Genomic DNA, 26,427 nt, shown 5'->3' with positions numbered 1-26,427 from the left:
GCTAGTCCGGCCCTGTCAGTAGCCCTTAAATATGTCTCAGGCCTGCCACTGCAGAGCCTGTGTGTGCAGTTTAAAACCGCCATTTCAAACTTGTAAGTTAACCTACTTGCCAGGCCCAAACCTTCCTTTTTATTACATACAAGTCACCCCTGAGGTAGGCTCTAGGTAGCTCCATGGGCAGGGTGAAGTGTAGTTAAAAAGTAGGACTTGTACTTTTAAGTTTGACATGTCCTGGTAGTAAAATACTTTTAAATTGGTATTTCACTACTACAAGGCCTATCTCTTTCACACATTAACATTGCGATTGCCTTAAACATCTTTCAAGTGTAATTTCCAAGTGGGAGTAGATAGAAATGTAGAGTTTGGTGTCTCTGGGCTCACAGTTTAAAATCACAACTTATGATGAAGTTGAGTTTCAATTTGTACGTCTGAAAATGCCATTTTTAGAAAGTTGGCATTTTCATACTTTAACCATTCTGTGCAGCCGTCTGTTTCTGAATACACGTCTGGGTTGGGTGACAGCTGGGCTTTGTGCATTCCCTCTAGAAAGTTACACAAAGGGAGCTAGGGTGTGACACTTGCATCCTGATGGCCCATCACCAGGCTTATTGGCTTTCCTGAGGTAGATTGGGAGGGGGAAGCTGACACTTGCACCTGAATAGGGGTGTGCCTGTCCCCACACAGAGAGCTGGATACCCCCTTGTAGTGAGTCTGGAGTCAGGGCAGGCAAGGCAGGGATCTTGTTTTCTTCAAAGGTCTCTTTGATGTCTCCCCCACTTCAAAGGCTCGTTTCAGTATAAGTACTGGACCCCTTACACCACCAAATCAGAACTTTGCTGGAACCAAGGATATTCTGCCTGGAAGAAGATCTGCTGTGCTGCATGATGGTCTGCCACTTTGCTTCCTATGTTGCTGTGTTGGCCTTCTGTCTGCTGGTTGCTGTGCTACAGGAGGGACTGCCACTTTGCAACGTGCTCTTATGTGTTGGTCTGCTGCCTGCTGCTTCTTTTCTGAGAGTGAGAGGGACTGGACCTGCTTTCTACATCCTTGAACCCAAGATTCTCCAAGGACTGGATTGCTGTTTTCAGAAGTCTCCAAGACACAAAAGACTTTTTTCAACTCTGCTGGTGGGGCAGGACTCCGCCATCTGTGAGTCCTACCCCTGCCTGAGGTGCCTCCTCCAGTCCTGGGCCTCAGAAGTGGGTTCTGCAGCTGTTTTCTTGCAAAAAACGGTGCATCGACCCTACTGCATGAGAAAAAACAATGCATCGCTTCCCGATGCCAATGCAGTGCCGAATTGACGACGATGCGGGTCCTGACTGTGAGGCTCGATGACAACACAGCTGTGATTCTTCAGCATCGTCTGGAAGGCTCGATGATGATGCAGCACCGAATCTTCAATTCCGTCTGTGAGGCTCATCTCTGAATCAATGGCCCAACTGCAGGGAAAATTCTGACTAATTATTTTTTCATTTATTTATTTAAAGAGTTCTATATAGCGCTGGCAAGACCCATATCAGAGCGCTTTACAGAACAGAGACAGAGGCAAGGACAATATGCAAGGCAGTGTTGGAGAGCATAGATTATACAGTACAAGTCGAATGAGGTCAGGGAGGGGGCAAACGCAATAGTTCGTGGAGGTAGGAAAACAAATGATATGAGAAAAAGAGTCTTGTGGTGAGCTAGGCATTGAAATATGAGGGGTTGAGGAGAATATCCTTTAATTGTCTTTTGAAGATTGCAAAGGAGGTGTTTGTACTAATATGCACTGGAACGGAGTACCAGATTTTTGGAGCACTGCCTCAAAAGGCATTAGAGGGCTTTTTGTTTGTGTTTTTTTGTTGGATGAGAAGCAGGGTATTGGTGCTTCTAAGATTTCTTTACTGGCCTGACTTAGAGAGTTTTGATGCAAGGTAAGCTGGTTTCCCAGTGTGGAGGAATTTGAGCGTGAGGAAGGCCATTTTGTCAAAGCCACCAGCTTCGATTGGGAGCCATTTAAGATTTCTCAGGGAGGGGGAGATGTGGTTATGTCTTTTTGCTTTGGTGACCATCCTTGCTGCTGTATTAAGTGGGGCTCTTAAGGGAGCTAGGTGAGATTTTGCAGTGCCCTTGGGGGTGGCATTTCCATAGTCCAATCTAGATAGTACCATTGCTTGTGTGGCAATATTTAGATCATTCCGGGGGAGGAATGATTTGATTTTGTGTAGCAGTTTTAGGTTCTAGAATGCACACTGAGTTGCATTTTTTATGTGTTGGTTAATGCTGAGGCTTGGATCCAGGGAGATCCCCTAGGTCCAGGGAGATCCCCTAAGAGGTAACGGATTCGGAAAGCGTCAGTTTGCAGTTCAAAGTGTCAATGGTCTTTATCCACTCTTGGCCTTGGGTGGTCAGTCCATTGTTGGTTAAGAATAGGATATCTGTCTTTTCTTAGTTTAAATTTAGGTGGTTGTGTGAAAGCCAGTTTTGGACTTTTATGAAAGTGAAGTTAATTTGTTGTAATTCTTCTGGTGTGGCTATTTCTAGGTAGATCTGGGTTGACGTTGATGCTTTGCTCAATACAAGGCACTTTTTCAAGTAACCCCTAAGTGATATTGAGTTGTAAGCACTATGTTGCAGTTTATTCTTTAAAAAACTATATCTCAAGTTTTACTGATTGGATTTTTGTCTGTTTAGTCTTAGTCTACTAAGGCAAATATTCTCTGTTTTTCTAAACTGCTGTGGAGTATTTTGTGGTGTTTTCATTGCGTTATTTAATTTAAGTGTTGCACCAATACTTTACACATTGCCTCTTAAGTTAACCCTGACTGCTGCGTGCTACCAGAGGATGAGCACAGGCTAATTTAGGTTGTGTATCTGACTTACCCTGACTAGAATTGTGTCTTTATTTGGACAGGATGCAAACCTCTGCCAAATAGAGACCCAGTTTCTAACAGAGGGGAAGACATGAGAGAAGGAGAAGGAACAAAAAAGTTTGATACTGAGGTCGGGGACCTGCTGAGAAAATAACTCTTGTTCCACCTATGAATACATTGTAGCTCTAAATACTAAATGAACAATGATTCTCAAACGATTACGACCCACAAACTATGTGACACTTTGTTGGTTATCTCCGTTTCTAATTTCGGTCCCTATATGGCATTCTTCAGAAGGCAGACACCATCAGGAGAAATTCAGAATAGACATCTACAAACACTACACCGAGCAATAGAATTGACACATCCAGGCGACCTCTAAGGTGCACTCAAAGTTCCAAAGCGCGTAAGAATAAGCAGCGGGTTAGGCCTCTTCTTCATATGGATATCAATACGTGTACACCCAAACTAACATGGATCCTACTTGAGTTTGGAGCTCGTGTTGTGCGTTCTAGCAGTTAGTCGTCGGGTCATACGTTCTCCTTGTGACGTAATCACGCCCCGTAACAGCTGGAACGATCAGTTCTCTTAAAGAGACAGTGTTCTCTTCGTGTGGCTGTCGGCGCTCCAGTCGCACGATACGGTGTGTTGTCCTTTTAACTCTCCCCTCCTGGTCCTGATCGCTACAGTTCTGGGCTCCAGGCGTTGGGATCGTTGTATTCCTCCTTCTCGGAGGCGGCCGGGGTGGCGGCTGCTGCGTCACCGGTCCTGCCAGTCCCTCTCTCTTAGCACTGCTGCTGGCAGCCAGGCCGTCTGCCTGCCCTATGCGGGCGGTGGAGGAGCGACCGCCGGGCTTGCTCCCCGGGTTCTGTCGCAGCCATGATCCGCAGCGTAGTAACTGGGCTGACCAGTGGCAACAGCAGCACCAACAGCCTGAGCGCCACGACACAAGGCGCCCCTGCCAACCGAGGATGCGGCAACGGAGCCCTGATGGACGACTTCGGTATATTCCTGCAGGGGCTTCTGGCCGTGGTGGCCTTCAGCACCCTCATGTGTAAGTATGGTGTGAGTGAATGCTGGGAGCATATGGAATGTCTGCTGGAAGGTACATTACCCCTATGACCATATTGCCTGTGTGCCATGGTGGCCAACACAATACTCTTCATTGGCATGGCAAGTCTTGCCACATTTACTATATAACAATGTATTAAGTCACATAGCATACCCAGCCCTCTAATATGAATGCGTAGCATGTAAGAAGAAACTCCGCATCCTTGTGTGAACACCGGGTGCATTTGAGTGTTATTAAATACATAGACTAAGAGAAATGCTTCACACCTCACTGTCACGTGAACAGTTTGGGTGGTTGCCTTTGTAGTAGTTTATATAAATGTACTTGGCGATTGTAACAACAAGGCATACATATAACAGCTGTGTTATGCAAATGTCATACTTGTATGCTGCTTATTCTCTGATGAGCAAAATTAACATGATTGTTTGCCAGAGAAAGTAAATGGAAGGAAATGGTTAAGTGTGGGATCTGATCATCATCGTGTCTGATTTCTTAGCTAATTTGAAAGGAGAGAAGTGGTGTCGTGGCAGGCATTAAGGGAGGAAGTTCTAATGAAACTACTCCAGCAAACCGATTTAGTGTACACTGGTATGAGGAAAAATCATGTTTAGATTGGATGATTGCAAATTGAAATGAAACTTGCCAGTCTTTTTGATATGTATGTGAGGCGTGCATTATGCTAAATATTGAGTTTAGAACTTTGTAATGCCACTACATAGCTAGCATTTTCTTAATGGGAATGACAAATATGAGTGTGGATAAAGAGATTGAAATTGGCTAGCCTAACATAACTAAAAAAAAACTAACCAGTGGTGTCAGCAAGCATTGGGCTTTAACGAAGAGTGCTAATGACAAGGCTTCTGATAAAAGCACTTGACGTGTGGGATACAATGGTGCAGGAACATTGTGCAGAGGCTAAGTACTTGGGAGTCGAACAGCACTATCTGTGACCGAAATGGAAGATTCAAACCAACATTTGCAGTTAAGGAGCCTACACGCTTTTCTAGTCAATGGGGATAAGTGCATTGTGGAAAGTGAATGGTTCTAGGTTGGGTGTCCAGAGACTTAAATACTGGAAAGTAGATGTCCTGTTTTGACAGAGTTCAGTATAGATGGTTATATGAAAATCCAGTGATGAATTGCCATTCATCTTTTGGAGACTCTGGTCATGAAGTAAGGAGAGAGAAAGAAGAATGCGAGGAATAATTCAGTGTCCTCTGCATACAAGTGGTGGGGAACCCACAATGGAGATGATGATTCTAAGATATGTGGTGTTTGAAGCACAAAAGATAGCTTAAAAGGAGCACGTAGGAATGCCAAGAGGTAGGCGTGTTGGCTGGGAGAAAGTGGACCAAGAAAAGAAAAAGCAATTTGAAATGGAGGAGAGGAACCAGTTGGTCTCAACCAGTGATTCCAAGAGAAGCAAGTGTGGAGCTCAAGGTGACTTATTGTGTCAAACACAGCAGAAAAGGCTGAGAGAGTTGAGATACAAGCTGAGCGCATATAGAGTGCAGAGATGTTTAACTTTTAATCCTGGGTAGGGGTACTTTCTACAGAGTGACTAGCTCAGAAGTAGGGTTGGAGAGATTTCTACTTCTCACCAGTGGTTGCCAATATTCTTTCCAAGTGCTGGCCTGCTGTATTCTTCCTACATGCTAAGATTGACCTGCCTTACTGTTGCTCTAGTATTTCTAGCTTGGCTATCCCCTCCCTGACAATTTCTCCCAGTCATTTTGCCCCCTCCCTTTCCCATGTGATGTCCTGTTTAAGGATTAACTCCAAGTGTACCCTGTCTGATTATTTTACATATCTCTTCAAACCCCTCCTCAGCATTGGTCTGGTCATGCTTCATTTCCTCCCACTTCCACATGTCACCCCAGGTGCCCACGAGTCCTGTGCTGTGATACGCTGATATATCCAAGTGATTTGGCATTCAGTGAAAGTTGGGGGGGTCAAAGTTGTTAAGGTTCATGTCAGTGAGCCAGGTTTGTACTGTATTTTGTTATTGTTCTTGGCAAAGTACCGTAAATCTATTTTGATTGGGTTGAGCTTTTGGTAAGCGCTGGACATCCAGGTCTGGATGTTAATCTAGCAGTGTTTGGGCGTTACATGTTTTAATCGGTGGCTACTTTTCATACGTGTGTCATCTGCATATTGGTAAATCTTGATGCTCCTGTTTGTGAGTAGAGCACCAGGTAGCTCCATGTATAGGTTGGAGTTTAAAGGAGACAGTATGGAGCCCTGGGAGGAACCACAGGTGATGGGGCTCTATTCAGCTGCAATCCCATTTGAGACTCCAGGTATTTATATGAGGTTGTAATGTTTATCATCAAGAGGGCATCGTCTACGATGTATAAGGTAGTGGCTTCCTTGCTACAATGTGATTTGAAGCCAAACTTATAGTTGTGCAGGGGGTATTTAGCATTGATGTGGTCTTAAAGTTGACCATAAACTGCTTTTTCAATGATCTTGCTGAGGAATGGTAAGTGAGTAATGGGACTGGTAGCTGGCGAGGTCATCCGGGTGTAGTGTAGGTTTCTTTAGGAACAGCAGTGTAGTGTAGGTTTCTTTAGGAGCAGCAGGATCCAGCCTATCTTGAGAGCTTCTGGGAATATTCCTTGAGTTAGGAAGACATTGACAATGGCAGGTAGAGGTAAGCGACTCCGGAGGGAGCTTTGAAATTAATAAGAAGTGGTTTTGAGGGAGTTGAGCATGTCAGACATATGGGAGAGATAGGGCTTTGGAGGCCGACTGTTGCAGGATTGTAAGTGAAGAGATTGGTGCAAGAATTTAAGAATGCATGGTGTCGTTGATGTGATTTAGATTTTTTTTTATTTTTTTTATTCTTGTTCAATGAAGAAGAGGTTTATTGCATTGCACTTTTCTGTGGAGTGAGGAATAGGTTGGTTTGACAAGGGGTTGGTGCAGTTCATGGATGTCTTGAACAACGTTCTCCTTTTGTTGGTGGCTTCATTGATGGTGCTGGTATAGTACTTTGCTTAGGCTCATGTGATGAGTTGTCTGCCTATTGAGCGGAGAAACTTCAGTATCAAGAGAACCTCTGGAGTTCTGTTTCAATTCCATTTTATTTCCTGTCTGCGTATGGGCTGTTTATTGTTGGCAAGGATTTTAGAATACCAGGATACTGAAGACTTTGACTTGTATTTGCATTTGTAATTTGATTTTTGTGCCAGAAAGCGTCTTGAATATGCTCCAAATGCCAGCAGGATTTCAGTATGCGTTCAAAGAAAACAATCAAGGGAATTTTGTACTAAGAAGCCCTATAATTTGTACTGTTACTGGGAACAGCGAGAGTATAGAATGATGAGATGTAAATTGCCTAGCCTTTAGGGAGTCGCAATGTGCTTCCCCTAACACTAAGCATCTGCTTTTTCTGACAAGTGGGCCATGCATATTTGAGCAATTTTTGCTCGATAAACATATTTGTCGGCTGCTGCCTTGCTTCAGAATGCATATTGCTTTAAATAATTTGAATGCCTCAAATATTTCATGCTTTGCTTGCTAAGTAAAATAATTTATTTTGACAATGAGATTTGCTTTCTACTCAATTCCATTATTATAATTGCAGAGTATTCTGGTTGAAAGTCGTGAGGCTTAGAATTCTTCGCTTCCACTGCCACCGCTGCTTCCACATTTGTTTATTACCGTCAGTGAAATAATGCAATATTTTCTTCTAGTTGGCCACATCCAACTATGGTTATTACACTATGGGTTAGGTGAGGCCCCTGCATTACTGTCGTGTGCCAAGCGGGGATCTTGCTGTTTAAATGAAGTCAAAAAAGTTACCCTCCTTTTTTTTTTTTTCCTTCACGTAAATAAGAATCTAATACAACCTGTATTGGTGGAAAATGTAGAACTTGGCCAAACCAATACTCTTTCTTTCATTGGTGCTCAAAAACCTACCTCTGTTTGTAAATCAAATTAGTGGTATCTGACCCACAAGTAACCGAATGCTTGCATCGCACCATTACCTTGTTCTGGTGTGTGTGACTCGGTGCTTCTCTCCAAGTGGTCTGGGTCAAAAGGTATTCGTTGATTTATTGTCGGTTGGGCTGTCTTTTTATTTTCGGGGTTTCTCTGGCTGGTAACCAGCCTCCTCTTCACTTTTCCTGTCCTCTGATTTTCTTCTGCTCTGCTCAGCATCTCTGGTTCCTTGCTCGCATCCGTTGTTCGCCTGTTCTGCCTCGCCTCCAATTCCTTTGACCCCTCCAGTGTTCTTTTTCTCGGCCATACTACCTTTGCTCCGCAGCTCCTCTTATGCACAGTTCTAACTCTTTGCTTCCTCCAAAGTACTTCTGCTCTGCCATGCCATGTTCTGCTCTGCCCTTTATTTTCTGATTTTGTTTTGGGTCGAAATTCTTTACTCGCCTGGGCATAGTCCATCCGATTTTATTGGAAGTATGCACATCTCATCCCATATGAGCAGAGGAGACTGAAGGAACAGGCCATGACCCGTTAAAATAACCACCAACTAGCTCTTCCTAATAAAGTAGTGAATTGGTAAATTTGCCCAAAAGTCACAACCCTGTGAATGTTCCTTCTTGCATTCTCACAATGCACTGCTCCCCCTTTTAGCAGCTTTCAAAAAGAAAACATTTGCAGAGTGGAGGCTCTAAAGCTGCCTCATTAATGACTTCTTCTAAGATGCTTATGAGCTAGATTACTAATACCACCCCTTCTGTGTTGGTACATTTTTGCTGGTTGAATGCTGGGCCACTACATAAATAGTTCTGTACCTATCAATTGGGCTTGAGGGAGTTTTCTTGCCCTGAGAGCCATTGTTCAGGCGATGTTCACAGTTGTTCGAGCTGTGTAAATGCTATAAAAAATCAATCTTGGCAAACAACATAATATGAACCGTAATTGTATGAACTAGGAAACGCAGACTGTTAAGAAGAGTTTTTCATCACCTTGGGTAGTGTGCTGTACAAGGGGTATGTTGGGGACACCTTTTTTTCTTTGGAAGGAGAAATGCTAATTGTTTTCTATGGCCAGCGGGGCAGGGTAGCAGCGTCCCCTGTTAGCATATTACACATTTTCCCTTTCTTATTTCTCGAGTCACAATTTTTTTTTTTCCCACGATTATTGCAATTTACTCCTGAAAGTTCAGGAATAAGTCCTGCATACTTGCAGACAAAAAGTTTGATGTGTTCCTTTAATTATGGACTGATTTAGACCTCACAACGGTGACGGATATCCAGTCCGTAGAAATATAAATCCTATTATATCCTATGTGATTTGTATTTTTTCAGATGTGCTATCCATCACCGTTGCGAACAGAGTAACCCGTCTGCCGGGATCTAAATCAGACCGTTAGTGTGGGACTTGCAGTGCCATTTGTGTCCCCAAATAAATGAGTCATAAATGTAGTTTACTTAGACTTTAATATTACAGCAATTTGGTGTAATATTACGCGTGAGTAAATTTGCATTAAAAAATGTGGGTGCCTTGGAAATGTGGTGGAAACCCATAAATTTCAAAAGTTTGAGAATTCAGCAAAATTGCAAAGGTTTGTCTCGCCCTAGGAACAGTAATATACCCCTGTTCAGGTCCGGTGAAAATATGGAGATGGACGCCCTCCAAAATGAGGGGAAGGAAGTATGTTTTAATTTGTATGCATGCATACTTGTAAACTTTTTTACATTAATGGGCTATGATTCTTTTGTATTTAAGTCGCAAGAAATTCACGAACGAATTACAAAACTGTTCCAGGAAAACTGTATCGCATATTTCTATGTGAATGCCACGAAAAACATAAATGTACTCGAAACTAGGAGTGTGTTGTGTTCTTTTTTTTTTTTTCTCACCTCTTTGGAGGTAATGGGCAGACCTTCGCTTGGAATCCATCTAAAGCTTTACTTTACATTTACGGTTTGTAAACAGGATGAGCACCTCGTATTGTCAGTGGTGCAAAAGAGCCTCATACATAGGGAGCACTTGTGCATGACTAAGGGCCTGATTTATGAGTTCAGCGGTTCATCAAGGCGCCGAACCTGTGGTGGAGGTAGGGAATGGCTGCACCAGTGGTCCGACTGCCGTATTAAAAGTACATTGGTCGGACTGTTTTGGGGCTGCCGCAACTGCCAGGGATATTACAAGTTTCCTCACTGCCAGTGGTCTCATGGTGGTGTTCACGCCATGAAACTGCTGGCGGTGAGGAAACTATTAGGGCCTCCTCTTGCCTCTGGCCATGGAGATGCATGCAGGGGTGGCACATGGTGTGTCCCCTAGTCTGTATGCACGCCAAGTTCCTGCATGGCATGGATTTAGCAGTCCATGCCCTCCAGGAACTTGCTTTGGCGTTCCTATTGCGGTGCCTTTTTGAAAGGCTCTGTCGTGGGAATGCCAAAGGACCGCCCGCCAGACAACAAATATACTCATAATCTGGTTGGCGGTCGAGTTTGGCAGAGCAGGATAGTGGCGTGGCGTGCCACCCCACTCCCGCACCGCCAAACTCGTAATCGGGCCCCAAGTTCTACACTTGCTTTTGTTTGGGCCTTTCTGTCACTGTGGAAGTGTTTCTTTAGGTCAAGATACTTGTTATTGAGACCACATTCTTAGTTCTATTGTGTACTTGTGAGGGATGAAAGGGGTCAAGTGGCTGGATTTATGTATACGACTCTTCATATACCTGGATGGCTTATCAAGCTGTTTGACAAGAAGTTTAAACCCTAACTTTTATTGCAGCTTCAACAGGTTTCAGACTTATGTCATTGTGAAACACTACATTTAGAAAGGCCCAGGTGTGCACATTTTGGGGGTGCTAAATTATCCACTAGGATTTATTTTTCGTTGTTAGTTTAACGTTTCATTTTAAGTTGAATTCCGAACTTGCTGTATTGTCTGTTATTAATATGTGTCTTTCATTAACCTCCTGCATTTTGTTTTGCAATTTACTGGGGTGTGCAAAATCTTCACTCCTTCTAATTTTACTTGTATTTCACTATGCTTCAGCGGAGGCATTGTCTGCTGCTGGTGACTGGTCTATGAATCGGGAGTCACGAGTTGTAATTCAAGTTTGTGGCTCAACAAATCTTTGATGGGTACACGTGTGTGTAGAATACCTGTCTGCATGGTTTTATTGCGCACAATGTCATTCTGTGGCATAGAGGAACAAATTATGTGGCTTGGTTATCTAAATAATGAAACAAAATATATAACGTATGCATCACATTCTTTGGCAATGTTATTTTTAGCAATTTGATCTAGAATCATTATTTTTTGTGAGATAGGTGAATTATGTCGAAAATGCAGGAAAACAATAATTAGGCAGTAAAATCTGCCACAGCAGACTCCTATATATACACTGGCGTCCTCGCCATTGTTTTAGTACAATTTGTTCATGAAAAGTTCACTAAACTACCAGAATTACAAGCTGCTGTGCTTTGTATAAACAGCTTTTCAAGCGAGCTACTCAAAATAAGTATGTGATGTAAAAAAAATACATAAACAATAACGTGTACTATGGTCTGATATTGCCATCTCGGGGTTCTGTTGACATTAACTAACCACCCTGCCTGCGGCCTTGTGGCTAATGATTGTCCCAGAACGCGTCAATGACAACTCTGTACCTTTACGCACCCTTACCTGTACCTGTTGTGTATTCTTTCTCTCTCGCTTATATTTGCATAGCTATCAGTTCCCTCCTTTGGCACCTCGAGTCCTTGCCTCGGACTCGTAGCCATCGCTTTACACGATGTAAGGTTAAAACCTGTTTTTCATAGGGGTGCGGGGGAGGAGAACCAGAAGCCCCATCATGCTGTGTGATACTGGTTAAATAGGGACGGGTCATTGAGTACATGGTATAAGACCCATTGGCAGCACATGAAGAGATGCTCGCGCGCGCGCGCTTCTTGCGCTCAGAGTGGCAGGTTTGTTTCGAAGTCTGGCTTGTGTTTGGTAATATCCAGGACGTGTCGTAGTTTGGTTGACGCTATCATTTTTCCGTGGTTTAATCTGAAGGCCACACTTGTAGTGCCGATAAGACTGGGAAGATGGGACCCTGGTGTACAGACTGCACGTCTGGTCTTTCAAGCTTTCACCTTCTGATCTTCCCACATGACGTGGCGGTGTCGCATAGCTAGGAGGATGAATAATGCAAACGTTTGAAACGAGAGGCGCGTGTTGCCATTCAGGGTCGCCCAGAGCCATCTGCGTGCCTTTACTATATGCTTTAAACGAAGGAACCCCTTTTGTGAGATAAAGACGTAATTTGGCCCCAGACGTTATACATGCTCTGCTCAGATAAGGGTACTGTGAACGTTTCACCTACCCATTCATTCTTCAGGGATGGTGGCCTTACTCCAGGGCCTCGTAGTACAAACCGTGGCAGCTCACTAACGTTTTTTTCACGGTGGCTTCTTACACACCAGTTAAGAGACCATATTTTGGGGTTAATTCAGATTTTAAAGAGCTCTTCCAAAGTGTAAACAGTCGTTTGGAACTTTTTTAAAACCAGTACTGTTTCTTTCCCTTTAGGTTATTATTATTTTTTATTATTAGTATAGTTTGGTTTCCCAGTGGCATAAAGAGTTGATTTCCAACCAACCGTTATTAACAGCGAGTGCCTGGAGGGCTCGCTCGTTGTTCTACCTATTAATCTCGCAGTAATGTTTGTATCTAGTAAGATGAATTGGGGACCTTCTTTTTAAACATTGGTGTGAAGTGTCATATGTGAAGAACTACTAAAAAGATGTGATAGCGAGACTGCGGCAGAATCCGCATGTTCTTTTTTCATATCTCAGACCTGGACCAGGTGATGCAGACTTGCAAGTAACCAGTTTTATAGAGCAATTCGTACAGAGTAAATTCAGCTTCTAAGTGCTGTAGCAACATGTGATCACATTTCCTAGATTGTTGGGTATAATATTTATTAAATGCAGAATGCTAAAATGCGCCGAAATGGAATATAAAGCTACAAACGCGAAGTTCCACTAAGATAATTAATTTTATATATTATGAGTCTGGCTGTTTTGTTACTGTTTTCTACTAGTATCGGGTTGGGATACTAATGACCCAGTTTATTGACTTAATTAATTTTGACAGCCTTTACCTTGTGACTGCAGTGTGATTACATCAGTCAACATTGCGTCTGGACTAGGGCTCTCTCCCCTGGGTCTCCTTACGCTTGGAAACCATAATCGTCTGTTGTGGGACTCTGACCTCCATCCAGGCATGGACAGCTCCATGGACACCTCCACAGTGCCCTCTGACTGGAGCTCTCCTTGGCTGATCCAGCCCAAATACAAACTTTGGCCTGGCCTCCTCTAGCTCCCATGGACACATACACAGTTCGTACATGTGTCGTGAGTGCTCTCATGCACAGTGCACATGTGCAGTACAGTGACCGTCATGGTTGACTGTACAGTTCATGTGTCTAAGATGTCTACATGCAAAATAAAAACAAGCAAACCATGCTTGTAGCTGTTGTCACTTGGAGTCTGCTGTTTCGTTTGAAGACACTGGTGAGGTTGAGGGTGGTCTGGGATGAATTCTGGTGTTGAATCCGCATTTGAGCACTCTCTAAACTTTGCTCCCTGTGCAGACTCGTACAAGTGTTCTACTAATGTAATTAATGGACTTATCTTGGCCCACATCACTGCCACTGTTTGGTTACTTCACCCAGTGGCGGTGATGTGGGCCCATGAAATGTGACCAAAACCCTCAAGACCCAAAAGCTTGCTGGTGAGGGCTTCATCGGTTGATTGTCTGTGTGTATTGATGGTCTGAGTTTTGGAAAATGGCTGAGGTGATCTCTAGCCAGACCTAAAAAGATATAGGTGCTAGAGAAAATGAGGGAAGCGCTCTAGGTGAGGGGGAAGCGCTCTAGGTGAGGGTGAAGGCAGCATTGCTGCCCTTCAATGCAGCCAGGGAACAGAAAAGCTAAGTGACTTTCAAGTGATCATTGTTCCAGTTGTGTGTGGTCCGTCTAAAACCGGATTTGACTAATAATCTGATGTGGGGCTAACCAAACATCATCCCAGCACTATTGTTGGAGACAAAACTATTGTAGCCCTATTTCCTGCTCACACAGGTAGGCTGCTGCGTGGTCAATTTCTATTTACTCATTGAACTAGATACAGTATGTATTGAATTTCTAACATCGGGTCAAGTTTCAAATACTGGACCCCTACCACAAAAATAAAATTGTTTATATTTGCAAAAGATTCTCCTTTTTGGTAGCTCACTAGCTTTGGATACTGTTTGATGGAGCCCATAACTCACCAAACCTTGTCATGATGGCTTTTAAAAGTAGGTTTTTCAGTTTGTCATCCATGTAAATAGTTATTTGGTCTTAACAGAGACATTAGTTGTATTTCATGGGCTTAGATACAGTGTTCTTCTACATTCTTGGACCTGGTCTCTGCTGGGTCAGATATGAGTTTTGTGTTGTGTGGGAACTTTTTTTTTTATCAAGCAAATGACATAGGTTTAATCATTTATCCAGCACTCGTATTCTGTTGATTTGGCCTCCTATATTGGGGTCTTCCCTGTAGTTCAGGGTTTTCCTTGAAAAATAGTCTGCATTGTCAGATGATGGTGGGTTTGGGGCATTGAGTATTAGTCCATCCCCAAGTGTGTGGTGTGTTTTTGTTCAGTAATGTGGAGGCTAATCTTTGGGTTTATTCATAGGGGTTCTGTGTGGCTGTGGTAGATGGTTCAAGGGTAGTGAGTGTCTTATTCATTGACTTGGAAAGTATGGTTGTATTGTGGGTGTGATGCAGCCCATGAAACCTGTTGCCCTGTGGTTACCTTGTGCATGTTATCAGTATGTGACAGGCTTGAGCTATTTTGAGCCTGTGTGGTGTTTGCCTAACATGGGCTTTTGTTTTTGTGTATCATCTCATGGCAGATAATGTGGTTAGGAGCAATACAATAGATGAATACACAATATACCTATGCTGTGTTGGATTGTATGTGGGAAATTCTGCCTTATGTGATTTGTCGCTCATAAAAGTCTAACATGCAGTTAATGAGAAATAGCCAACAAGCATTCGAAAATTTAAGCAAGGTAATTGCCACTTCAGCACACCAGAGCTTCGCCATGATCATTAGGAGCATGTAATGCTAAAATCCATACATTTTGCGGTTACACGTCTACAGAGTTTCTCAATGTAATTGAATGGAAGTGGGAACATGTGAACGAAGCGAAACTTGTAGATAGTCGCTAATGAGCAAATGCCAGGATCTCCTTGTGGGAAGGATTGTGAGAAGACCATGGAAGTCGGATACAAGTTAACACTAACAGGAGCGGATCCTACTATTTTCTATAATCTTGCCTTTGTTGTGCCAACTTCAGAACAAGACTGCTTTGCTACCATGGTTCAGCAGAAATGAGTAGTGTACAACCTGAAACAGAACTATAGTTAATTTAAAATGCATGTAAATATCGCTACTGATACTAAGCTTTAGTGGTCTTCAAGCAGGTGCTAGAACAAAATCGTAATTGATGATGTGTAATTGCGCACATTAAGGCACTTACGAGTATGAGTTTTCGTAGTGAACACATAAGCATTATGGAACGTATGTGAGTGAATTAACTCTCCTGAGTTGTATTTGGCTAAATACTGCTTTATATTTCTTGTTTTTGTTTACATTTAGTACCCTTCAGTCCATTTCTGTCATCAAGTGCAAGTTTCTAGATGTGACAATTTCACAAACTGACCTCTTCATAAAACTTTCTTTAAATGTTTATAACAGTTTAACCGTTTTTTAATAAAGGTACAACATGGAAGTGATCATTTTGAAAACTATTAACTTCAAAGCCTTTGGAATATGTCCACTGTGTCAGTGATTTACATGGCTATGTAATGTTTTTTTAATCTGTGAACCTTTTGGGAAGTTTGTGCATTCTGCCAATAGTGTTGAGGTAATTATATAGATGTGGAAGTCATGTATGTACCATGAGATTCCAGGACCTAGAGAAAGAGCGGTTTCTCCATCCTGCGGCCACTGTCTTGCACAATGAAGCGTAACTGATTTTTAAAGACCATTTTTATTGGGGGATTTGGTTTTACAAAGTGATTCCGGACATAGATAATCTTATGCTAGCTGTCACCCTCAAATTAGTTACTGACCTCTCAGGGGAGTATCATCTGTATAAACTCCAGTTTTGGAAATATTTACAACTGTGCAAATTGTATAAATTAAGATTAGGGACACAGACCTATGATATGCTATAATCTCTGCTACATGCCTACTTAGTGAAATGGGGCCACTATAAGAAATTGATTCTGAGACTGTATGAACTTATAATAACGGAACTCTTCTCATAGACCTCGGAACTTAGACATAAATGGTAAATGAGGTTGCAAATTCTGTATACTGAGGAGGATTTGTCTGAATTTATGACTCGTGACAAAGGCCTCAGAAGTCTGCCTTGAATTCAGGTTTTCAAGTATTTGCAAGATTGGGATTGGACCCCGTGCAAATTGTATAAGGCTAAAATGTCACTCTCCTTAAAATTCTGAGGATATTGCCCAATCAGATGAGATGTACTTCATATTCTATGGGCGTGTCTTAATATACAGTCCTAGTGGTGCCAAATAAGGCACACAATCACTCGAAAAAGTGATCTAACTTTAAAACCCTAGTAAGAGCAATGACACTCAAGAGATCATAGGGATGAATTACCATAAGACACCATGGATTGACTCGGCACTTGCAGATGTAAAATTGCGTGCACTTAGAAGATGGAAATCAATAACAGTTCCCACGTATAAAAACTGCATTTACTCAGTGGCCCTGATGTCGGCTCACAAAAGGCTAATCTATAAGCTAAACGACCAGCACCTGGTGCGTAATGATATCTGGGGCTTGTTTCTTTCGCCTTGATTCACAGTTTTCCATTTAATAACGCTGAAGATTTGTGACTGATGCATAGTGGGGTCTCAGAGCTGATGGGCATCTCTTGTAGCATTGTGGGCCCCTGATAGGAATTTTCTGGTACTTTATTCATGGGGAGATCTTATTTCCTTTTTTTCTTAAATGATAATCATGGTTATATGCCTTCTTCTACATATTGGCATCTTGAAGAGCACTGACCTTTTGCCAGTGTGTACAGTAGATCGTGTTGGAAAATGGCCCTCTCTGAAAGGTTACCTCAAACTTTTTGCATTCCTCCTCTTATTTTTCTGACCTAGTTTTTGTTGATTTTTAAGACTCTGGGTAAGTTACCACTGCTAACCAGTTCTAAAGGGCATGTGCTCTCTCCCTAAAACACAGTAACATTGGCTCATACCCATTTGGCATATTTAATTCACTTAAGTCCCTAATAAAGTGCACTGCATGTGCCCAGGAACTGTAAATTAAATATACTAGAGGGCCTGCAGCACTTCATATGCCACCCACCCGCGTAGCCTTCTAACCAGATCGCAGGGCCGGTGTGTGAATTTTTCTTCTACTTCAACTTGCCATTTAAAACTACTTGTAAATCCTTAAACTCCCCTTTTATTACACACGGGCCAACCCTAATGTAGGCCCTATGGTTGCCTTATAAGGATGGTGCTGTGCAAGTCTAAGTTGGGGCACAAAGGGTTTTGCATGACCTGGTAGTGACATGCAGACAATTTTGTTTTTCACTACTGTGAGGTCTACTCGTCTCATAGATTAGCATTGGGAATTTCCATATACACTTTTAAGTGGTAATTCCTGATCAGAAAGGAATGGCTTTTTCATGTTTGATATGTTTAGAATTGTATTGATAAATATTCCTTACTGGTGAAATTGGATTTAACATTACTCTTTTAGAAATGCCACTTTTAGAAAGTGGATCTTTCTCTGTTCTTGTAATGTGTTTTTTGCAGCCTGTCTCCAATACACGTCTGGGCTGGGTGACAGTTCCCCGTTATGCATTCCCTTCAGGTAGCCACAGGCACAGGAGGCTAGGTGGGGCAGAGTACCCATCTACAAACATCTGCATTCCTAGGCAGATGGGAGGAAGGGGCACACACACTTAAAAAGGTAGGGGCCTGACCCCACACACAGGACTGTTTACCCTGCACAGATAGTCTGGCAGACAGGACTGGGTTCAAAGGAATTCTTTTGCACTTCAGAGAGCTCCTTTGAAGTCACCCCCTACATCAGAGGCACATTTGGGTATAAGTACTGGGTGTCGGACTTCAACAAATCCAACACTTCTGGATCTTGAACTGAACCTCTGTTTGAAGGACTACTGTGCTGCTTAAAGGACTCAACTAGACTGCTTTTTTGGAAGGACTGCTTTCCTGCTTGTAGCCCTGCTGCCTGCTGCTCTCCGACTCTGCTGAAGGAGAACTGAACTCTGCCTTTCCTCCAAAGTGACCTCAAAGGCCTTACTGGCTTACCTCCTGCTTTCTGAAGTCTCGGGGACACAAAATACTTCTTGCAATTCTGCTGGTGCTGCTGGACTCTGTCATACCCTTGCCTGAGCTGCCTCTCCAGTTCTGGACCTCAGAAGTGGGAGCAACAGCTGTGTTGTACAAAATCGATGCATCTCCAGTCTGCCTATAGCAGAACCGGCGCGTCGACTCTGTTGGAGGAGTAAAATCTGTGCATGGCACTAGAACCACCGCTTTGCCTTCAGAGATCGATGCGTCGGATAGCGTGTCGCTGCAGCTTAGCGAGATCGATCCATCCTCGTGTTAAAATCAGGAGCATTGTTTGAGCCTCTCGACTGATACTCGTCTGTGGAGCTGATGCCATCACTGCATGGAGAAGATCGATGTATCCGGTGCCTGCGGGGCTCCACATCGTAGCATTTAGTTGCTTGTGACCAGGAAAGGTACTTTGTTCACTGAGGCATGCATGGGTCCTGTAGCCGACCAGTGCTCCATCGCGGTGGGCCTGAACTTTGACTTTGCTCGGTCCACCGTTACCTAAAGTAACCTCTTCTAGCGATACTTGCTTCTAAGCACCTTACTGCATTTATTTCTTAAAAATTCAATATCTCGATGTCTACTTATTGGATTTGTGTTTTTTTTTTTTTTTTTTTTTTATAGTATAATAATTTTTTTTATAAACGCGTGGAGTCTTTTACTGATGTATTGATTGTGTTACTATGTGTGTGTGTGTAGCACAAATACTTTATACGTTGCCTTTTTAGGTAAGCCTGACTGCTTTGTGCCAAGCTGCCAGATGGTGAGCCCAGGTTCTCTTTTAGTGTGTATCTAGTTTACCCTGACTAGAGTGGTGGTCCCTGCCTGGCTTGGGCGCATACCTTAGCCAACCAGGAATCCCATTTCTAACAGTTTAGTTTTACTTTTGTAGGTTTGATACATGATTGCACAGGAGAACATCCTAATAAAAATATCAAACACAAAGTAATCTTCTGTAATTCAGCAAAGGGCAACCTCATTCTGCAGGTTTATATAGTTCAGAGCTATATATATCTGAGTATTGCAAGAGCTTGCTTTCTACAATGAAGTGCAGTAACTTTGTAAAATGGTGGCGAGCAACATAATCGGAGCAATTCCCATCTATCAATATAGTCAATCTTTCTTGTTCAGTGCTGATTACTTTAATCACATTTCTCATTGACTCAGATTTGAGTAATCTCCTTGAATCCGATGCATGGTAAAGTAACCAACATATTCTTCTATAAACTGCTAGATGACAAACTAATAAGTAATTATGCTTCTTATACTTCAGAGAGAGTTGCGTGATCTCCATGGGAGCAGCACATACCCATTCTGTTTTTTGTGCAAAAGCAATATTGCCCTGCTGCTGCCTTGGTGTACCCATTCTGCTCAACATTGTGAAGCATAAAAAAATCCCCACATTTGTATTACTTTTAAAATTGTTTTACATTTTACTGTATCTCTTATCTTGGGCAGTGGTAGTTATTGTTTGGTCAGTGTTACAGGAAATTTGTCTCTTAAATTTATTTTATTGGAGCATGACACCCTTGCTTTACATTTGGATTTTTTTTTGGGTATCTAATTAGTGGACATATCAGAACAGTGTATCGATAAGGTTTGTCCCACTAGCTTTTAAAAATGTCATGTTTTCCCACTTTTATTCTTGGTAGTTGGCAGCCTGATTTGGTTGTAACATAAATCCTCCCTCACCTGTGGATCATGGCAAACTAATGCAACTCCATCCTCTAATGAGATTAGAGAGCCGCCAACCACCATGATAGAAGTGTGTCCAGCCTCTCACTCTTACACCAGTACAGTGCTGTATCTTTCCTATCCTTGGACCTCTCCACTGGGGGAAAAGATGGAGATCTTAAAGGCATTTGAAAAATAAATATTTGTTTTTTTAGTAACTATATTAGGGTTTCTTCAAAGTTAAAAATCCCTGAAGCAGTAGCACTGTGCTTCATTTTTTGTAAGTTACCTGGCTTGGCCCCTTTTAGGAGGGAATCAAGAACGGAGTCCTGACAAAAGGTCCACGTGATTTCTATTAGTTGTGCATCGGAAGACTGTTCAACTCTGCTGGACGAAGGGTGGCAGAAGGTAATGGTTATGAAGTACATTGATTTTGTACTTGTACCTTAACATGGGGAGACTGTTCAGTGTCCCTCCCTGGTAAATTTACATAGCCTCTGTCTAGCCTTTAACACCTCCCTTTCCTCTTAGTGTGAGAGGTGTGTTGAATATGTGGGTGATAGTGCTTGCTGCCTCATTGAGATCACCCTAGTATCTTTAGGCCAAAGAAGGTGGGCTGCCGTTTTAGATAGTGGAAATAGCTGTGTCCCAGACTCCTGAATGTACCTGTGTTACTATTCACTCCTACCCTTTCCCTGCACAAGCCAATGTGGCTAGATTGTGTCTCTCAAAAACCCACTCCAGAACCTGACTGCATCCTTTGTACTATTTACACTGGTTCAGGCCAGTTTGCGGTCGTCTAACTGTAGCTTGCAAGGTAGCCTCACCTGGACAAAGAATATTGCCAAGAATGTGACCATAGCTAACCTCTGAACAAAAAAGAAGACTTAAGTGCCCTTCTTAAATCTGCCGCTCCCTTTTATTGGATCTGGCTGAAGAGGGCTGAGTTCCGACAGTACCTGATTTACTAAAGGACTACCTAGGTAGAATACTGAAGCCCAGATGGTGGTAGTGGATGCTTGCCATCATTATCGAACAAGAGACACTAAGAATAGTATGAGGTATTCAGTGCCAAGCGAACAACCTGAAATTTGAGTTGAATGCACTCGAGCTCAGTTAAATAACTCCAGCACCCAAAGTCCTCTCCTGAAATTCAAGTTCTGCACCAGTTATGGGTGACTAGTTCAAGGCCCCTATCAACCACTGTTTGAGGAAGTAGGGTGCCTATATGAGGCAGGTAAATGCGTTACCCTTTTTACTTTAGCTCAAGGGTGTTTTTTTGGGGTGGGGTTTTTTTTTTTTAAATTGAGTTTTGATAGTGATCACTCGAGGAGGTTGACCAAAAAGTACAATTGAATATGAAGTTAAAATATTTCTATACCATTTCACACATTTAAGTTAGTTTAGAAATACACTACAACAGTGTTAAACTGTAAATCTAAGCTAATCAATATCGCCTAATCCAAACTTTATCTTCTCGACGTTCATTAACTCAACTCTGTGTTTTTTTAATTATTATTTTTTTTTTTTAAATACTTGTCAATTCAATGCATTATGGTAGTGGCGTCCAAAACGTTATAAATCGAAGAGCATAGTGTGCTTTTTTTCACATCATTCTGAATATTCTTTAAATAACGGTAGCAATGCTTTTGCAGCCATGCCAGGCAAATAAACCACGCTTAAAATCCTGTACATAGCAACTGCAAAATGAACAGTAGGGTTCTTCGTGAATGAATCTATCCCGTTCGCCTGTATTTACCCTTGATGAGAGTACACAACAATGTAGATTTAAGAAGAATCTATGCATTGAATGATAAGTGCAGCCATAATCTTATACATTTACTGAATCAAAGCAGTTTGCAATGCCTTCAATTTTTTAAACCGTGAATTTTGTCTCATTTAAAACTTGGGTCTTCTGTTCTGCATGTAATGAGCTTTTTTCCTCTGTTGCATAGCAAAAACTATAATTTTACTAAATCCCTTTTGAAGTTATGATTTCTCAGGTTGACAATGCTTGCACACTTTTCTGAAAACCAGTTGGGAACTGGTCAAAAATACTACCCTCTGTAGAGAAATGTATGAAGCAATGAGGGAAGTGGAATCTCTGGACCGAACTGTAAATTCCCCTTACCACTACTACACCCTAAATTTAGCTTTGCCGTTAATTGATATATACACAGTCTCTCTCTCTCTCTCTCTCTCTCTCTCCACAGTAGCTAAATATTTTGCACTTACCTTGTATATATATTCTTACCTTGGGTGGTAAAGACATTGCGTGGTAAATTCTTCCCGTTTTATTATTGATTTTTGCAGGATATATTAGAGAAATAAATGCATACTCTGTTAATTGCCTTTTTAACAGAAAGCTTTATTTAACAATTGCTATATTGCTTATGACAGCACTGTAGCAATTATTCATCGGTTGACATGTATATTTTTGTTAAACTATATATTTATTATAGAATGTGATGCATAAAGTATGTGTTTGTATGTATGTGTGTATATATATACACCCACACACGATATATTTATTTGGGACCTATTGTATATCAGCATATGGAGATGAAATAAAAACAAAAAAATGTCGGGAAACGTATAAATGAGAATTTGTCAGTGAAATAAATTACTGAACCCATGATGTGAGTTTGGCCAGAAGGCCTTCAGTAGATTTATCCCGGCGGAAACTTAGATAGTACACTAACCTGATCTGCTAGAACCACTAAGGGGATAGATAGCCAAATCTCAAGGCAAAGCTCTACATGTTGTATTAAAACAGTGAGCGTTTTACACTGGTCACCATGAATGTTAACTTTGCCTGACATGCGTTTTAGTTTCTTCTTTTAACTAACCGTAGCTTCTTCAATTTGTTTCTTTTTTTAAATTAAAATCTGACTAGGTCTGCTCTTTCTGTGTGTTTTATTAACAACCTGAAAAGGTTAATTTTGGTCTGGTCTTCCAGACGGCACGTTGTCTGGTTGCAAATGACCTATTGTGGCCTTACCAAGAACTTACAGGGTGTTTGGAGCCCACCAATGCTTACCATTAGTTTCTTGCCTGTCACTCACATTTATCTGCTTCTTAGTAGATTGTTTTTTGTCGTCTTGTGTTTGTTCCTGCCATAAAGCACACTCTCTTTCGTCATGTCTTCTACTTGTTTCTTTTTGTTTAACCCCTTCGCCGCGGCAGGAATTCCGCCGCGGCGCTGGGGGGGGTTTGGGGGCAGCGCGGTGGCGCTGTGCTCGTGACGGAACCACTCCGTCACGAGCCAGGGTTGAGCTGTGCTCATGACGGAGTGGCTCCGTCACGTCTCCGCCCACTGCGCTAATCGCCCGCACAGGCGGGGGATTAGCTCCGCGTGGGCGGAGCGGCCGCCAACGGCCGTAGCATGACGGAACCACTCCGTCATGAGCACAGCGCAACCGTGGCTCATGATGGAGTGGTTCCGTCATGAGCGGGGAAGGGGTTAAGCACTTCGAGAGTGCATTTGATTTCCTGCTGTCTCCCTCATGTACCTGTACCCCCTTTGCTCTCTCTGTCCGTGTGCTTCTCTCCCACCAGCCACACTTTTGTTGCTCTCTCGCCCTTGTGCTTCTGCCCCCCACCCCCACATCTCCACTCTGCTCTACTTTGCCCATGTTCTCTATCACGTATTGCTTCTCCATACCCCGCTGTGTTGCTTTACCCTGCTCACTCCTGCGGCCAGTTCATCCAAAATTTATTTATTTATTATTTTTATTTTTTAAACCGCGCTTTAAGCTGGGTTTTAAAACCGTGCTTTTATGGTGGTACTTATAAAATTATAAAAATACAAAACCGTGCCCTTGATAATTGTATGCATGTGTGTTGAATGCATGCACATGTCTACAAAATAATGCACCAGCTGCGCCATTCGTGTTTTTTATTTTTTTTTGCCCTGGTTCACAGCAGCCGCGAAGTTGTTCAACATGGCTAAAAACATTAACCGCGAAACCTATTGGCTTTGCAAATGCTTGTTTTCTCTTTCCAATTCTCGCCGGTTGTTACCGATCATTTACGGACGGAGGGATTACAATTTATAATTTGCCCTGTATTTCCATTTGCAGCTGCGTCTGAGTAAGAGACTGATGGATCGTTTAAATATTAATTGATTTGTTCCTTGCTAATGACACATCAGTATTTCTGTCAGCCATACTTTAGTGTCTCGCTAATAGACGGTGTATATTTTTTTTTTATATTAAACCTTGTTAGTTGAACTAGCAGCGAAGATTGTCTTTAAAACATAAATGCACATTGAATTTCCTGCAGCCCTTCCAGCGCAGTCCTTGCAGCCGTATATGTATGCTGATGGCCGCCTTTGATTCCTTGTAGTTTTGTGTCCTGAGTGCTATTGATCCAACGAGAGCGGCCTTTAATCTTTATTTCAAATTACTCCTTTACAACAGCCCACAGCACTAAAAGCAACCATAGCTTCCGTAATTTTTGTACAAGGTCATTAGTGTAGCCTACATTATTGCTCTACGTTTTTGTGACATGGTCTGCTTGAGATCGTGGCAGTAGTATGATCTGTAACAGTTTTTTTACAGTTTGGTAGGTTTATTACCTACATTTAAGCAGACCATTTGCTGATAGTGCCAGTTTAATGATGTTGTTTTACATTTGCAAATTGTTTAATTTCACAGGATTAAATGTGACTGATTTTTCTGTTACTGTAATTTAAACCATAATGTGATCACATTTTGCTTCCTTCTGAACAAAACGCAAATTGCACTTAGGCGGCTGTTTACACCCATCAGACTACGATCTAATTGGATTACTCTCTTTTTGTCAGTAGGAGCACATACCAGTATCCTCAATTTTACGTCTCAAATTTTAACCGGTAAATCCAGTACATAAGTATTTGTTCAAAGCAAGATCTTTAGTTAGCTTTTGCTGCCAGCATGTTAATAACTAAACCATTCGATTACAAACTTCCTTTAAAAAATCTTCTTTAGAGACGTTAATTCAATAGAGACTAAGTGTAGGCATAACATCCTTAATTCCGCCCACTCAAAGCTGCAATAAAAGTTGGAAACTTTAAAAATCTAAGCCTTTTCAAAATTTAGAGTGAGCAGTTATCTCCCACTTTTTGATACCACTACTCGCCATGTAAGTACCTTTTTCTTTTCAGAGTTTGACATGTGCTTGTGGTGACTTGTTGAAGTATAGATTTCTTTGGAATCTATCCTGTTGGGAATTCTATTTATTGTTCTTATTTTGGAAATCGTTTTGGAATAACTGTTGGTCAAAGTTTTGGGCATCTTTTTCTGTAGAAGCAGCGCTGGTGTTGGGGTTTGGAATGTGGTTTGAAATGGCATTTTTCTACCTTGCAGTTTAAGTAAGTATAGGATAGGAAATATAGGTTCATCTTATTTGGCTTTATTGTACCGTTGGGTTTGCGAGCACAATGGAACATAAAGTGGGTTTTTATGGCAGAAGTCACAAAAAGATAGTAGGAATGTGAATTGGTGATTGTGTTTGGACGCCTTTCTGCATTTTTGCTGTGAGGGGACGCCTTTCTGCATTTTTGCTGTGACCTGGTTGGAGTTGGGAGCTTGGAGTTTGCCATCAGCCATCAACCCACTTCTTGCGGAACCCGCTCCGCGGGTCCCGCTGCGCTTGGAGTGCTGCCTGCCATTGTTTACAGGGGGATGCTGAGGGAAGGATATTGGTAGGGGCTGCGAGCGAGCGCGCGCGCTGCACTGGGACTACATATCCCAGGAGCGCCCGCCTGCCTGCCTGACTTGCTACACCTGGGCCGCTCTCCCCGACCCCTCCCCCCTCTCACCGAGCATTTATCAGCTGTTCTTTGGATCTGGCAAGTGGGACGCCTTTCTGCATTTTTGCTGTGACCTGGTTGGAGTTGGGAGCTTGGAGTTTGCCATCAGCCATCAACCCACTTCTTGCGGAACCCGCTCCGCGGGTCCCGCTGCGCTTGGAGTGCTGCCTGCCATTGTTTACAGGGGGATGCTGAGGGAAGGATATTGGTAGGGGCTGCGAGCGAGCGCGCGCGCTGCACTGGGACTACATATCCCAGGAGCGCCCGCCTGCCTGCCTGACTTGCTACACCTGGGCCGCTCTCCCCGACCCCTCCCCCCTCTCACCGAGCATTTATCAGCTGTTCTTTGGATCTGGCAAGTGGGACGCCTTTCTGCATTTTTGCTGTGACCTGGTTGGAGTTGGGAGCTTGGAGTTTGCCATCAGCCATCAACCCACTTCTTGCGGAACCCGCTCCGCGGGTCCCGCTGCGCTTGGAGTGCTGCCTGCCATTGTTTACAGGGGGATGCTGAGGGAAGGATATTGGTAGGGGCTGCGAGCGAGCGCGCGCGCTGCACTGGGACTACATATCCCAGGAGCGCCCGCCTGCCTGCCTGACTTGCTACACCTGGGCCGCTCTCCCCGACCCCTCCCCCCTCTCACCGAGCATTTATCAGCTGTT

At 42.7% G+C, this 26,427-nt stretch overlaps 1 protein-coding gene across 2 annotated transcripts in view; it reads left to right on the top strand.

The window, feature by feature from the left end:
- The first annotated feature begins 3,456 nt into the window (after positions 1-3,456).
- STIMATE (STIM activating enhancer) overlaps positions 3,457-26,427 on the top strand; it is a 144,967-nt gene continuing 121,996 nt past the window's right edge. The window contains exon 1 of one of the 2 annotated variants that reach the window (XM_085624538.1): positions 3,457-3,906. In XM_085624538.1, coding sequence (XP_085480664.1) covers positions 3,732-3,906 — 175 coding nt within the window. In that variant the 5' untranslated portion in view covers positions 3,457-3,731. The remainder of the gene's footprint in view (positions 3,907-26,427) is intronic. The other variant, XM_085624539.1, reaches the window with a different exon arrangement.

Source organism: Triturus cristatus, chromosome 9 (assembly GCF_964204655.1).
Source record: "Triturus cristatus chromosome 9, aTriCri1.1, whole genome shotgun sequence".
NCBI classification, from domain to species: domain Eukaryota; kingdom Metazoa; phylum Chordata; class Amphibia; order Caudata; family Salamandridae; genus Triturus; species Triturus cristatus.
The sequence above is the reverse complement of the archived record's forward strand: the minus strand, read 5'-3'. Positions and strand labels throughout refer to the sequence as shown.